At 36.8% G+C, this 1,903-nt stretch overlaps 1 protein-coding gene across 17 annotated transcripts in view; it reads left to right on the top strand.

The window, feature by feature from the left end:
- The window catches only part of LIMCH1 (LIM and calponin homology domains 1), a 365,434-nt gene that overhangs the window by 341,654 nt on the left and 21,877 nt on the right, over positions 1-1,903 (top strand). For all 17 annotated transcript variants that reach the window (XM_007125172.4, XM_028492017.2, XM_028492013.2 and 14 more), the window contains one exon: positions 1,285-1,412. In XM_007125172.4, the coding sequence (XP_007125234.2) occupies positions 1,285-1,412 (128 nt within the window). The remainder of the gene's footprint in view (positions 1-1,284; positions 1,413-1,903) is intronic.

The raw sequence follows: 1,903 nt of genomic DNA, 5'->3' as shown, positions 1-1,903 counted from the left end.
ATATATATATATATATATATATATATATATATATATATGTGTGTGTGTGTGTGTGTGTGTCTTCAAGGTCTGGAGAGAGTCCAGAAAGGCTGGTCAACCTCCATATCCCCCAAATAAGGTCATGGAGGTAGTGGACAGAGGTTATACCAACACCTGGATAGTCCATAATCTGCATTTTAGTTTTTGATGGTATAATAACAGAATAAATTCAGTTTGCAATAAACGTAATATCACTTGGGTATATGTCATTTTAGTCATTTCTGTAGTCAACTAATATATGCTGCAATACACTAAAATTTTTAAATTATCCAATTTTAACTTAATACAAATGAAGATTGTACAAAAGTAATTCACCAAATTTGATATTGCATGGTCACTCAGGAAGCTCAGATTATTGCTTATCTTTGCTGTTATAAACCAAGATTATCACAAAAGCCAAATCTTTCATGTCTTTCATATATTGCAATGATAATTATGAAAGCTTTTCTAGACTCTAAAATAAGTTATTTATGTATCATCATCAAAGGAATTCTACACTGTCCAACAATTTTTCAATATTTACCTGCCATTTTCAAATATCAAAATTTGAAGTCTATTGTTTTTTATTTCTTTTTTTTTAACATCTTTATTGGAGTATAATTGCTTTACAATGGTGTGTTAGTTTCTGCTTGTTTTTTACTTAAATTTTTAAAATTTAAATTAAAGATTAAATTTTTAAAAAAATTTTTTATACAATTTTTAAAGGTTATACAACATAATCTGCATTTTCAAATAACCCACGGGCACACAAATGCCACTTGTCCTGAAATAAGCAATCCTATGACTTTGTTTTATTTTGAAAGATAGGTTTTCTAGCCAGTTCCCTTTTATGATAACTTTTTTTTTTTGCGGTATGCGGGCCTCTCACTGCTGCGGCCTCTCCCATTGCGGAGCACAGGCTCCAGACGCACAGGCTCAGCGGCCATGGCTCACGGGCCCAGCCGCTCCGCGGCATGTGGGATCTTCCCGGACCGGGGCACGAACCCGTGTCCCCTGCATCGGCAGGCGGACTCTCAACCACTGCGCCACCAGGGAAGCCCTATGATAACTTTTGAGAGAGATCCAGGTTACATGTTCATTTCAAATCATTGGAAATCAGTTACTATTCAGTTAATTTGAACGACTGTTCTTTAAATTGTAGTCAATGTGATTGAGAAAATGCTTCAGATATTCCATGGCCAGACATGAGTATTGTCCAGTGTGTTTAAAAATTATATTCAAGATTATCCTTGTTTTCCCCATTAGAATAAGATGGACTTGGAAAACTGTCGAGAGGAAGAACAAAAGACAAGACAGAAGAAACCATTCCAGGGAGATAACAGTGGCTCATTGCTTAAGACTAAGGAAGGTGATCCACTGGAGGAAAAGGGCAGGTATGAGCCATTCCAGGCTGTCCATCCATATGAGCAAAGCCGGGCTGTGCCCCTTCACTCCCAGGAAGGGCACCCATCACTAATGCAAATCATATTCAGCTTTGAAATTATCATTCCAATAATACATTATACATATATTATTGCTTGAAGACATTCTAATAGCTCTAAAGTCAGTGTCCTTATACTATTGAATATAAATAGCCTTATTTTTAAATAGGTGAAATTTTTTTTAAATGAGGGGAGACAGTATAGATCACCAAAGGAGCATGTTGTCAATTCAAAGTCCCAAACCTAAATACCACTCACCTGAAATGGTTAATGTGTCTGGAGGGATAGAGTTTAAAATGGGGCTGTGGTGTGGTTATAGAGAACAGACTGGTGGTTGCCAAGGGGAAGGAAGGTGGGGGAGGGATGGAGTGGGAAGCTGGGGTTAGCAGATGTAAGCTATTATATATAGAATGGATAAACAACAAGGTCCTACTGTATAGCAC

Source organism: Physeter macrocephalus, chromosome 7 (genome assembly GCF_002837175.3).
Source record: "Physeter macrocephalus isolate SW-GA chromosome 7, ASM283717v5, whole genome shotgun sequence".
Lineage (NCBI taxonomy): Eukaryota > Metazoa > Chordata > Mammalia > Artiodactyla > Physeteridae > Physeter > Physeter macrocephalus.
Note: the sequence above shows the minus strand (reverse complement) of the source record. Positions and strands in the feature narration are given on the sequence as shown.